This window comes from Notolepis coatsorum (genome assembly GCF_963971535.1).
Source record: "Notolepis coatsorum genome assembly, chromosome: 4".
Classification (NCBI taxonomy): domain Eukaryota; kingdom Metazoa; phylum Chordata; class Actinopteri; order Aulopiformes; family Paralepididae; genus Notolepis; species Notolepis coatsorum.
Window position 1 is genome coordinate 48,301,982 of NC_140168.1, and position 11,674 is coordinate 48,313,655.

The following is an 11,674-nucleotide window of genomic DNA, read 5'->3' on the forward strand; positions in this document are numbered from 1 at the left end:
TTCCCAGTCATCACGGCATGATCGATTTGTAGACAAAACAATATACAAGCGGTTGCAAAGATCCTTGCTGAAACAAGGGCACAAGGTCAAGAGTAAATCAAATCTACGACAAAAACAAACCCAGCTGGCATGCAATTCAAGCTGCATGAAAGACCTCAACGGTCCATCCATGTTGCACATTTACTCATAATAATAATGTCATAAATTATACTGTGCAGTCAGCTGAAGGAAGTTATTATAAGTCATTTCAATTCAGTGTTTAAACAAGACAACGTTTCACCTCATCTTAATCCCATGAACCGTAAAACCGAGTGAGGTAGAGAAGGGACATACAGACTGCTGTTGGTCTTTGTTTTAATTCTGAATAACTTGCAGTGTGAGAATAAAGAGGAAAATACGATTTGGAATCACCATTAGGACAGATCACTGCAACTTGCAAATATAGGCATTTATTATAAGGGTTTGTGCTTTGCACCAGCTAGCAGCGTTAGGCAGCTGTCCGGAGGAGATAACAACAGATTTTTTGCATTATCAATTACATCACATGTTCCCTTCTTGAGAGTAACCTATAGGTGTGCACCATCGGAATTCTCAGATACTGGGGGGGATAAAACATATATCTATTGTATAGAAAAAAATACAACATTCACAAGCGCTTTTCAAATGAAATAAGATGTGGATAGTCTACTATGCTGTCAATGAATAAAAACCTTTTTTATCTGTATATAATATAATACATACGAACCAACAACATGTTTTACAAATAATTCAATTTCATTAAAGCGGAACATCACCTGAATTAAGAATTAAAATGTGTTATTTCCATGGCCTTCAATATTTGTACACTCTCCCAAAGCCAGAAACCAGAGAAGTAAGAATCACACTTGTCACATTTGATGTCATCAAATACAGTCTCGAGCTTCTCCATAGACAATGAATGGGATGTTTTTGAGTTTTTGTACTTAAATTAGTTTTATTATAGTAGTGTTTTCACTTCTGAAACAGAAAATGTATCCGTATACTCAGAACATTTCCCTGGGTGCTGTCAGTGTCACGTTTACCATCTTATCCAAATCACTGTATATGGAGCGTATCCAGACTTTATACTTGATGACATCACATGTTTGAGTTTTAGCACCATCGTTTTTGGATTAGGGAGAGAGTTCTCAGTAATTTGATTTGATCTTTATTTATCTCGAACAACCATAAACACACAAATTTGTAATAACAAAAACTAAATAAAAAAAACGAAATAAAATAAAATACAAATAAAATAAAATATATCTTCCTAGACATGGAAACAATAATCGACATAGCTCAAGACAAATGGTTTTGTTCGAGAAGGGACAGAAAGAAGCAAAGCTTATCTGGTAATATTTATTGACTGTCTTAGACCATAGGAATAACATGTATTAATTATTAAATTTGGTGTAGTTCCCCTTTAAGAGTTTGCATAATGTGTTTAATATTAAAACTTTATTCAATTGATCCCGATTTCTTTACTGTCATCGATCAACATAGAAAAATGTCTACTAGCTCCCAGGTCCATGCCTGTCTTTGCTAGACTGGTTATGGGACTTCCCCCAATGCTCGCTCTGTCCATGCCCACAGTCCTGGTGTGAAGCTGGGGCATGCCTCTGTTCTGGATCACGGAGATCTCATTGTTCTTCATAGCCAGGCCGTTGGTGATAGCGGCCGCATAGCGGTTCCAGAAGCCCGGGTCCACATTCATGGCCCGGGCCGCCAGGTCCTTCTGGAACATCTCTCCGAACTTCATGGCCTCTCCGCCCAGCAGGGCCATGGGGTTCTCCACCGACAACCGTCTGCCTCTCCGGGCCGGTGCGTTGTTCCACATGTGAGTGCCCATATGAACCTGCAAATGAGGAGAGATGGAGAGAGAGAAATTTAGAAATAAATACGATTTGGACACCCCCCCTCACAAAAGAAAACCAGAATAAACAAGATAAATCGAAGATATTCGTACTTAAAGGAACATTTCACCTATAATACATCTGAACTTTATTTCGTCCCAGTCATCAGTCTGGGGAGAATTATTTCACTAGATATGTTGTTGTAATGCTTTGCTTTGATTTTAATTCCTGAAAAAATACTCACTGTTGCCTACTAATGTACAACTTGTTAACTACAAAACTATATTTGACTAATATAGGCTATGCTATTTTTTCATCTCATTTCATGATGACAAATTCAAACCCATTAATTCTCAATATCTTTCAAACAGTTATCTTCTTTCAGTTTACAGTTTTGAGATAGAAATCAGCATTTTTTTAATGCCCCTTTAAAACAATATTTTATGTAGAACCTTTTTATTGTGGGTCTTTTGTTCAGATGAGATTATGAGATAAATGAGAAAAAACGAATAAATAAGAAACACGGTAGGATTTTGTGCCGTACCTTCAGATTGCCTTTTGTGGTGAACGCTCTGCCACAGATGGAGCAGACGAAGGGTTTCTCCCCCGTGTGTGTGCGCTCATGGATCTGCAGAGCACTGGCTGAGGAGAAGTTCTTCCCACAGGCGTTGCAGTTGTGCTGCTTTGGGGTACGGCGAGGAGGAGCAGGCCCAAGCAGGGAGGTCATTCCTGGGCTAGTGACTGAGGGATAAGCCGGGGGGATGTGGAGGCCGAACGGTGGACGCTGCCTTTCGTTTGGGTTGGTTGGATGACTGTGGCCATTCATCTCAGTTTTGATGCTGGATGCAGTGCTGGTAACCAGGCTTGGAATGCTTTGACTAGCAGCTGGAATGAATCAGATACGATTTTTTTTGTAGATTATTTATTTACTTGGTAAAGCATTGTGATTTGTTGCATACACTGTACATTTAAAATTACTGTACACACTTTCGTGTGATGTTTTTTTTAAAGGAACAATGCTGTCATTTTGTACATTTGTTCAAAATGTGTAGCTTCATTGGATATACTATAAATGATCATATCTATCACAACATGAATATTTGATATTCCAATATTACCTCGCTCTCTGCTCAGCTGGAATGGGATAGTGTAAGTGCTCTCCTCCTTCACACATGGCTTGCTGGACTGTATGCCTCTCAGGTCCTGGATCATTCCAATTATTCCTGATACAGAGCTGGGAGAATCTGATTGCTCACTCTTTACCGAGGCTGCTAGTGGCTCCTGAGACCCTGACCTGTGGCTCACAGCTGGAGATTTGCTCATTCTGCCGTCAGAGTTGCCTTGTATAGGGGATGAGGATACAAGAGGAGAGCTGGAGGATTCAGACTCCGTTGGACTGCCTGCGTTGCGATTCTCCACCTTTTTCTCGGTTAAGGAGCAGTTGATAGCAAGATAGTCACTGTCTATAAAACCATTCGTCAGTGACTTGATGCCGAAGGAATGGTTCAGGCTTACCGTGGAGTCAATCATTCTCATTTGGTTCTCCAGTGCCGCTATACTCGAAACGACCGCCGAAGACTTGGGAGGAGAACTACAGATGGAGCTCAGGGGATAGAGCGGCCCAATACTCTCCCCCACATTTTCTATCTCTCCGTCCTCTTCCTCCTCCCCTTCCTCCTCCTCATAGTCATCATCCATGGAAATGTCATCCATGAGGTCATTGTCATTGCTGCTGCTAATGCTGTCAAAGTTCCTCTCACCGAAGGAGATATCACTGTCCATCTCCTGCAGGCCCTCCATGCAGGCAGCATCTGGGATCTGACCGCCCATGTGCATGCGTATGTGCTGCTGCAGTACCACAGCGTTGGTGAACTTCTTCTGGCAGATGGGACACGAGTGCTGCACCTGGAGTGGACGGTTCTCCCGGTGGACGCCGACGTGCGTCTTCAGGTTGCCTTTGGTGGTGAAAGCCCTACCGCACACCTTACATTTAAAGGGCCTCTCCCCGGTGTGTATGCGGTAGTGCATCTTCAGTGCGCTCTGGCAACTGAGGATGCGGTGGCAGAGCACACACTGGTTGGGGTCCGCAATCTTCCTGTCGATGTTCTCCACCAGCCGCTGAAGCTTCGAGGTCTCGGATGTTTGCATAGGGTCCTCCAGGAAGCTGTCGACTGGGAACTTCATCTGCTCGGAGTTAAAGGAAAAGGCCGGCGGATCATCATCGGGGTACACCGGGGCGGCGGGGGGCTCCGGCGTGTGGGACGACGCAGTCTGGGCCGTTGTGCTCGTCGTGATTGGATATGCCCTCGCCGGTCTGGTGGTACAGTTTTGGGGCAGGTGTACCCCCTCTGCTTTCAGCATGTTAGAGGCCTCTGTCCCGCGGTTAGACTGTGGAGACTCGGAAACAGGCGGTATATTCGGCTCGCTGCCTATGCGGTTAGGTGACAAAGACGCACATTCACTTGAGGCTGGCCTGTAGGGAGATTTAGTGGATGGTGTTACGCTTACAGAGTCACTTGAGCCTCCTATACTAGTGAGGGTGGAGGACAGCGGCAGACCCATAAGGGTGGGCAGTGTCGCCACGACAGGCTTGCTATCCAGCCATGAGGAGCCAGGCTTCTCAGGAGGGAATGACATTCCATAGGGAATCCCAGAGCTGGTTGGCACATTATCTAAGTACTCTGGCACGGGGTAAGGGTTCATCTGCACATAGGGATACTTTTCCTTATGCCTCTGGAAGTGTACTTTTAGGTTCCCTTTCGTGGAGAAGCGATTGCCACAGATGTTGCATTTGAAGGGTCTCTCCCCTGTATGGGAGCGCAGGTGGATCTGCAGAGCACTGTCGCTGCCAAACACTTTGGCACAGAACCTGCATTTATGCTTGAAGAAGGGCTCCTCTGGGCTGGGCTTGGTGTCAAACAGCGTCACGTTGGGCAGCTTCCCTTTCCTGTGCTTCATCAGGGCGGCAAGGGGGTCGAGTGCATTAGCTGTGGCGACGATGCTAGCCAGAGGGTTGGGGAAGATGACACTGCTGGGGGGGCTCTGAGGTAGAAACGGCAGACTGGAGGATGAGCTGAGGAGATTGCTTTGCCCCAGGGACAGCGGGCTGGAGGAGCTCAGTGTCTGAGCACAGCTTACTCTGCTTGTGTGTGAGCCTGTATAAGGAGGCAGTAATGTGGAAATGCTGCTACGGCTGGAGGGGGGTGGGGCAGAGTTTTCTGAGGAGGCTGAGGTACACGGAACATCTTTACTAAAGTGTGACTGTCCGCATATAGTTTGTGAGGAGAGTGTTTGTGACCTCTCAAGCACAGAGGACAAAGAAACAGAAGCTTGGCCATTGATGGCTGAGGGAATTGTCCCCGACAAGGGAAGGATGGGTGGAGCTATGAGGCCATGAGACCGAAAATGGTTTGGTGCCAGAGACAGGCCCCTGGAGACCGGGTTTAACGCTGCTTGAGTGGGCTGCCTGTTCATGACGGCCACCTGGCTGCGGATCTGCTCAATAAGTTGCAACTGGTGAACCTGTTGCTGCTGCAGAGCCAGCAGGTGCTCCAGGATCATGGGGATTGCTGCCGATGCTGCCTTCCCTCCAGCACCCCTGCCGCGTATTCCCTGGGAGAACTGGGCCACTGCCACCCTGGTACTGTGGAGGATCTCCAGTGTCACATTTGTACTTGGTATGCTGTAGCTGCCAACGGCCGACATCTGAGGGGAGGTTGACTCAGTAGAATCTGACATGTGGGGGCTAGAGGTTGTTGTGTATTTGTCCTGCGGAAGGTGTTCAAGCTCCATGGGTTCATCCTGCTCCCTCCCTTCCTCTACAATGTCAGAGCTGTCGTTATCATTCACCAGCGCCTCCCCCAGCTCAAAGCCCCCATCCGTGGACTCTGCTGCGGTTGAGTCGCTAGGCGCCACACTGGGCACCGGGGAGGGGCCGACGGGGGACTCCACAGGAGCAGGCATTCCCTCATCGTCCTTCACGATCAGCACCAAGGGGTTCTCAATGCAGACTCTCTGATGCTCACGCAGCTCAGTCCAGCTGAAGAACTCAGCGCAGCACTTTTCACAGATGTGCGTTTCCCCACTGCCACTGCGGCCCTCGCCTCCGACGATCTCCTCCTTGTCCATTCCCTCCGAAATGACTGAAAAGAGAAGAAAAAGTTAATAAAGGAGTTACAATAATATTTTATTTATTTATTGTAAACCTTGATTTCACACTTCACAGTGCTTGTATCAATATGTAATTATGCCATTTCTAAGTGTGCCGTTACTTTAACAGAAATGGGCAAAAAGAGACCAGCTTACCTGGGGGGTATGTGGTCTCTTTAGTGGGTCCAATGCACACTTGTTTGGAGGTGAGAAAAAGTAAGGAAAAAAGAAAGAAAGAAAGAAAGAAAGAAAGAAAGAAAGAAAGAAAGAAAGAAAGAAAGAAAGAAAGAAAGAAAGAAAGAAAGAAAGAAAGAAAGAAAGAAAGAAAGAAAGAAAGAAAGAAAGAAAGAAAGAAGCCGACGCATTTCAGCCAAGTGGCCTTCGTCAGGGCTTTTTTCCTTACTTTTTCTCTCCTCCAAACAAGTGTGCATTGGACTCACTAATAACACATACTGGTCTCTTTTTGCCCATCTTTGTTCATTTTGAACACACCTAGAGCACCTTACAAACATAACATTCATAAAAAATTATAGGAAATTCTTAGCATGTATTACAGCTATTGTAACATGTATCATTACTTTATTTCTTGACATACAATTTTGGTTATAGATCATTTAAGAGTTGTGGAGAAGTTCAAGATAAAGACAGAAGTTGTCTATAGTCTGGCAGGGGTTAAGAGTTAATAACGACTAATGTACTGTATATGAGTCAGTGGGTGACGGTTACAACTTCAAAATATCGACTTGAAGGGTAAAGCATTTCACACTCACACAGGTTGAGTATTAGTCAGTCTCTTTGCTTTAGATGTTAATTTACTTTGCAAAATCAATAAAGTTATCTTATCTGACCTATCTATTGTGAATACAGACGGTTAATGAAATTCCATAGAGTGTATTGATTTCCAATGCATTTATATAATTGGGGTAGCATTACATCTGGGGTTGAAAATTGGGTCCTGACAAACTCAATCAACTTTTGTAATTTACACAGGTTTTAGAATGGATATCCTGCATCAAATGACACAAACAAACAATAATATAATATTCCTGATGAGGATTCATACTTGAAAGTCATGATCTGACTTCTACTGCTTGAATAACTAAATGAGATACAGGCAATTCTGACATACCGGGTCCATATTTAGAAAGATATATATATATAAAAATAAAGTTGTGTAAAATGATTTTGTCAATTTCTATTCTCCATCCTTACTTTGTGTGTGTTTGAATTGTAATCAGTTCAGCATATAATGATCTTAATGCAGTTAACGCAATTTTCGATCAGATGTTTATGTTCAATGAAATCCTTAACATAAAAAAGAAGCAACCGCTAAATACATATAAAACGTAATACAATTTCTTCCTTCAATGTGATTATCATGGACATCTTCATTTTTCCCCATTAGCCCTACATCAGTGGAGCCGATATCTAATGTTACTCAGCTCACAGATATAAAATAGCCATTGCATCTGTTGGGGCTGTGCCCCATTAGGAAGCAGAGAGCAATACGCAATGCCAGATGGGAAGACTCTGGGAAATGTGCATGGGCTAATGTCAAATTATGGTTACGTACACTTAGGCCTTCCTGTTCCCCCCATTTGAGAAAGAAAGAAAGAAAGAAAGAAAGAAAGAAAGAAAGAAAGAAAGAAAGAAAGAAAGAAAGAAAGAAAGAAAGAAAGAAAGAAAGAAAGAAAGAAAGAAAGAAAGAAAGAAAGAAAGAAAGAAAGAAAGAAAGAAAGAAAGAAAGAAAGAAAGAAAAAAGGGGACAGAGAAGAAAGGTGCTCTTCTCAGATTCATTCATTTATATTTAATATTATATTTATATTTTTTTGTCATATATTGAGAAGTCTTTTCGTCAACATGTTTGTCATGAAATGGGAGGAAATCTGTCTCTGTCCATAATTTACTGCAAGTATTGTGTCAAAAGTAGTGTTATCCTGACATAATGTAAAGCAACAGTTAGTGAGTCTTCTATGTGTGTGTGTGTGTGTGTGTGTGTGTGTGTGTGTGTGTGTGTGTGTGTGCGTGTGTGTGTTTATGTACGATATGTTTTTATCTGCATGCGTGTGGATGTAGATTAAAATGAAAAGGGGTGTGTCATGTGTGAGGGGGGGTCATGTGTATGTGTGTGTGTGTGTGTGTGTGTGCGTGTGTGTGTGCGTGTGTGTGTGTGTGTGTGTGTGTGTGTGAGTGTGTGTGTGTGTGTGTGTGTGTGTGTGTGTGTGTGTGTGTGTGTGTGTGTGTATCGACTAATAGTTATTACACTGCTACAATAATCATTCAAATGTTATACTTTCTTGCCCCATCTTCCCAATTATTTTCTGAATATGTGCCGTTTGGCTCAATATAATAAACCCAAAGCCGTGATGAATATAACCTCAGAAACACCACACTAGGACAAAAATGCATTCCAGAGCACACGTATAAGTCAAGTCAAGTGCACAAGCATTCAGCCATCTTACATCTATCAGTCACCAATCAGTCACCCTGCTGACAACTAGTTGGAACTTTTCCTTTTTTCTTTTTTTTTACCAAGAAAGAAACACGGAGAAAAGAGACTGGCTTTTTTTTCTCCTTCGTAAAATCTAGTCACAAGCAGACCTACTGAAAAGTAAATAATCAGTGTCATTGGCCAACCAAGTGGGTGGTCTCAAGATCACCAAGGCGATTCAGCAAACAGAAGGAGACCCTGGTTTTAGATGATGCTTTAGTCTGTATTCGTTTCAATGACAACAACAGAGAAAGTGTCATTTATCAGATATCTGGAACTATTACAATAACACTGTTGTAAAAAATTTCTGTAAAAATGTCCAATTTCCAACACAGTTCAGAAGCTTAGAAAGGGCAGGACTGATTTTAGGCCTATGCACTTCGTCAATGCAGTAGAGACCCAGACATTCGCTAAGCGCAGTGCTGTGAAGGCCCCTTTGCCGGTGTGGCCCTTTATATAGTTCTATGTCGTGGCCCTATATATATGGGCTTTCAGAGGTCAATGGCTCAGCTGTACTAATTGTGTTATGATCCTGACATGAAGCACTTGCCCCTAGCAGGGCGAGACAGACAAAGGTTAAGTCAGCAGGCTCAATCAAAGCCCATCTCAGAGCCGAAGAAGACCCCCCCCCCTCTCTCTCTCTGCCTGCCTATAGGTGCTGGGCGAGGGGACGACCTGACAAGGGGCCTTGTTGACACTCAACACCGCTACAATAAGCACCAAAACATGATAGCGGCAGAATAATTCATGATGAGAACCATGGAAGGACTGAGGATCAAATGTTGAATTAGTGTATTAAAAATAGCTTATATTCAAATGCCATTGCGGGATATGGAGATGGTGCCATGAATACATTTATAATGAAATCATACATACAGCATAATATAATAGATTATTCATCAAACAACAGAAATGGCTAATATCATATCAAGACACAAGCAGATAGATGGTTGAGGAGAATATATTTGTTTCAGCATTTTGCACTATATTTTGTAGGAGTATAGGCCAAAGTCGTGTACCAAGTCTGACAAATTTGTATACATTCTGGAAACACTTTTTACAAATTTATAGAAATGATTTTATGGCAAAAAAAATATCATGCTGATGAGTGATCACCAAAATGACATATAAGCTCGTTTCTGAAATAGGGTGAGATGATACTATACTATGAAATTATTCCATTGAAATATTTAAAGTATTAGCAGAACAATTACGCCTATATGATTAAAATAGGCTATCACTTTAATTTAAGGTAAAACTTAACAATACTTCACTTAACCTTTTTAGATACACTCCTGGTAAACAAAGTTAAGATTCATAATGTGAATATTGGGGCCATTAAAGATTTCAATTACCTTAATTGTTTATATATATAACACACACATTTCAATGGTCTGAATAAACCACATATGAATAAAGCATTTAAATAAAGTGATTCCATAGAACCACCGTAGACTATAGGCCTAAAACGTTTTAAACAGTTACATTCGTATATGAGCAAGTCATTAATATTTATACGTTTCTTTCAACTAAATATTCGGTCTATTCATATTGTAATGTAAACTCCTTACAACTTCCATGACGGTGTAAAGGTTGAAATAATTGTACAGGAAGGCCTTGAGAACATGATACACAGGTAACCTGTATTGATAAATTAAAAGATCATTAGAAATAAAGGGCCAGCGAGGAAAGATGTTAGTAGTTGCTGTATTGTAAGATTTTGTGTTCTTTAATAAAGAACACAATTTAGTCGTATTGTCTTTTTTCTGTTTCATCGTATCAGAACAGCAAACTAATAAACCGCACAGAAGTCCGCTTTTCAAAAAACAATCATCTTTAAAAGAGGGGGGGGAAGTTGTCACATGGACAAAGGACCTGTAACTGTGATGATTTATTGACATGTCTCAATTAATCCACGTTTGTGGCTGAACATATAAAAACAAATCACAAACCAGAAAAGACTGGCCAACATTTGCAGTTAAATTATGTGGAAACTGGTCACTGATCATTGATTGAAGAATGTTGACCTATATAATTGTGCTGTTAATTTAAAAGTATGTTAAATTGTTCCTAAGTAGGCTACAGTCTAAAGTAAAAAAAAATAATAAAATAAATTAAATGTTTTTATAGAGGGAAACAACTATTTACAAGGTGGGAATCACTGTCAGTAAGATATCCGTCCACTTACCATTTTCAGAGAGGATCCTAGTTTGTGATGTTTCTTCGTCTGATTGGAGGTGTTGTGGCTTGGCTTGCTTGCGACGGGACATGGTGATGATAGTTCTCTGCGAGTTGCTCCTGTCTTTTGCCGATTCATCGGCAGCTAACAAATGGGACCCTTCAGCGAGAGTCGGGTCAGTGAAATAAGAAATATTAGCTGGTGTTGCCCATGTGCAGATTGCGCATGTCGGTGTAATTATGATGGAGGGAGGATAATGCTTTACAACTCTTGCTGCCTTTCGATGGGTGATTGGCTGAGGTCCAGCAGACTCACACTCGATATGGAGATGAGGGATGGGTTTAATAATTGCGCTAGAGTTCGTCTCCTGTCCTGTATCCACCTGGTTTTACACATGGAACCACCTCCAGCGCGGGTAGCCGACCATACCCTTGTAAGTTTCACCTGCGTTTTTAGTACAGTCCTCTATTTGACTTTGTTCTGTTTAAATATAGTGTAGTATGCTACAGTCTGTAGGCTTTTAAGTTCCAAAATGACGCGAGAAAAACACTCCCTATACTGACTGTTTACCGCGTGTCCTTTTTTTTTCTCTTGATGATTTTTACCCGAAAATAGATCCTCCGGTTATCTTAGAGTTTCGTGCTCTGGGTGGATGTCCCGGCTTGAATCTCACACACTGGGGCTATTGAGCAGCACGCAGTTTCCCTTCCAGGGGGACGTTGCGTCTTCAAAGTGCTTTTGAGTAAGGTCCAGCTTTAAGCAAACCATAAACCGCACGTATTAAATGAATGCGTAAAATCAAAGTTGGTGCGTAAAGCTCGTAACGCCACGCGTAACGCCGATATGCCTAATCTCAAGACTGTGATGATGGCTGTTCCAAGTGCGAGTCCTTGGTCGTGTTTGTCCGTGGCACCGGCGATCTCCTTGATTCCCGCAAGTAGCCTCCGCCTCCTCCAGTCCATCATTAGATGCCCTTGAGCTAAC

At 42.4% G+C, this 11,674-nt stretch overlaps 1 protein-coding gene across 1 annotated transcript; it reads right to left on the bottom strand.

The window, feature by feature from the left end:
- Positions 1-282: 282 nt before the first annotated feature.
- Positions 283-10,834, bottom strand: sall3b (spalt-like transcription factor 3b). Its single transcript, XM_084312215.1, has 4 exons — positions 10,700-10,834; positions 2,990-6,013; positions 2,416-2,756; positions 283-1,873 (listed from the first exon to the last, which is right to left on the bottom strand). Exons 1-4 carry the CDS (start codon positions 10,779-10,781, stop codon positions 1,481-1,483), a joined length of 3,840 nt encoding a protein of 1,279 aa, XP_084168341.1. The 5' UTR covers positions 10,782-10,834; the 3' UTR covers positions 283-1,480.
- Between the last annotated feature and the right edge of the window lie 840 nt (positions 10,835-11,674).

Coding starts and splice junctions, on each gene's coding strand:
- sall3b (XM_084312215.1), bottom strand. CDS start 10,781: ATGTCCCGTCGCAAGCAAGCCAAGCCACAACACCTCCAATCAGACGAA. Junction 6,014..10,699: donor TAGGATCCTCTCTGAAAATG/GTAAGTGGACGG, acceptor TTCTCTTTTCAG/TCATTTCGGAGGGAATGGAC. Junction 2,757..2,989: donor CCAGCTGAGCAGAGAGCGAG/GTAATATTGGAA, acceptor GATTCATTCCAG/CTGCTAGTCAAAGCATTCCA.